The following is an 883-nucleotide window of genomic DNA, read 5'->3' on the forward strand; positions in this document are numbered from 1 at the left end:
CTGGTCTAAGAGCCCTCCCAGCTCTACCCCCTCTCCCTGTTCTGAGGCTCCTTTTACAGATAAGGTCACCTTATCCCAGGCTGCAGAGACTGACCCCAGGCTAAAATGAAGCTACTGGCTGTGTGCTGTGCTCTGGTCACATCATCCAGGGGGCAGGCTACTGTCCAAGAGCCTAGGACTCTCAGAATGTCGCCTCCCCATCCCCACCTCCTCTGTCTAACTTGCTTCCAGTCACCCAGGCCAGGGCTTGGCCCTCTGGCTGCATCTCAGACTGAAGGGCTGCACTGCGGGGCTCAGCTTACACTCCTATTCCTCATCTCCCCCTCTCTCCTCCCACCCTCAACAATGCCCTGGGCTGCACCTTCAAACAGCATCCCGTTGTCGCTGCCAGGTACCAGCGGCCCCAGCCTCCAGGACTGGCCATCCTTGTCGGTCACGACTTTGCACGTCCCCAAAGATTCTGGAGACAATGCTTTGACAGGCTTCTGTCTCTGGAAGGGGTCCCGGCCTTTGGGAAGACACGAGCAGAAGCTCAGAGACCCCTGCTCGAAGCAGGAATCCCCTCAGAGACCGTACCTAGAGCTCTGCAGGGACAGGGAGTTCACTGCTCAGGCCACCCCCAAGGCCTGCTCTAAGGCATGTTCCCAGGCCATGCAGCTCAGATGGGGGAGCCTGTAGGTCGTGGATGGGATGGGACAAGGCCAACAGCTCCATCAGCCTGGAACTGCCAGGGAGGAAAGGCCTCCTGCTGATGCCAGCTGGCACCGTCTGCCTCACACCTAGCCCTTGAAAGCTCTATGGGGCCTGAGAGGGTAAGGGGACCCGGTATGGTCACATAGCCAGGATGGGTCAGAAGGCAAGGCTGCCGGGCTGAGGTCTCGTG

At 59.5% G+C, this 883-nt stretch overlaps 1 protein-coding gene across 2 annotated transcripts in view; it reads right to left on the reverse strand.

The window, feature by feature from the left end:
- VRK3 (VRK serine/threonine kinase 3) overlaps window positions 1-883 on the reverse strand; it is a 26,500-nt gene that overhangs the window by 16,665 nt on the left and 8,952 nt on the right. For both annotated transcript variants that reach the window (XM_069097209.1, XM_069097210.1), the window contains exon 4: window positions 362-508. In XM_069097209.1, coding sequence (XP_068953310.1) covers window positions 362-508 — 147 coding nt within the window. The remainder of the gene's footprint in view (window positions 1-361; window positions 509-883) is intronic.

This window comes from Petaurus breviceps, unplaced genomic scaffold, assembly GCF_028583685.1.
Source record: "Petaurus breviceps papuanus isolate PSGF00001 unplaced genomic scaffold, PetGlider_PUasm1.0 355, whole genome shotgun sequence".
In the NCBI taxonomy this organism is placed as follows: domain Eukaryota; kingdom Metazoa; phylum Chordata; class Mammalia; order Diprotodontia; family Petauridae; genus Petaurus; species Petaurus breviceps.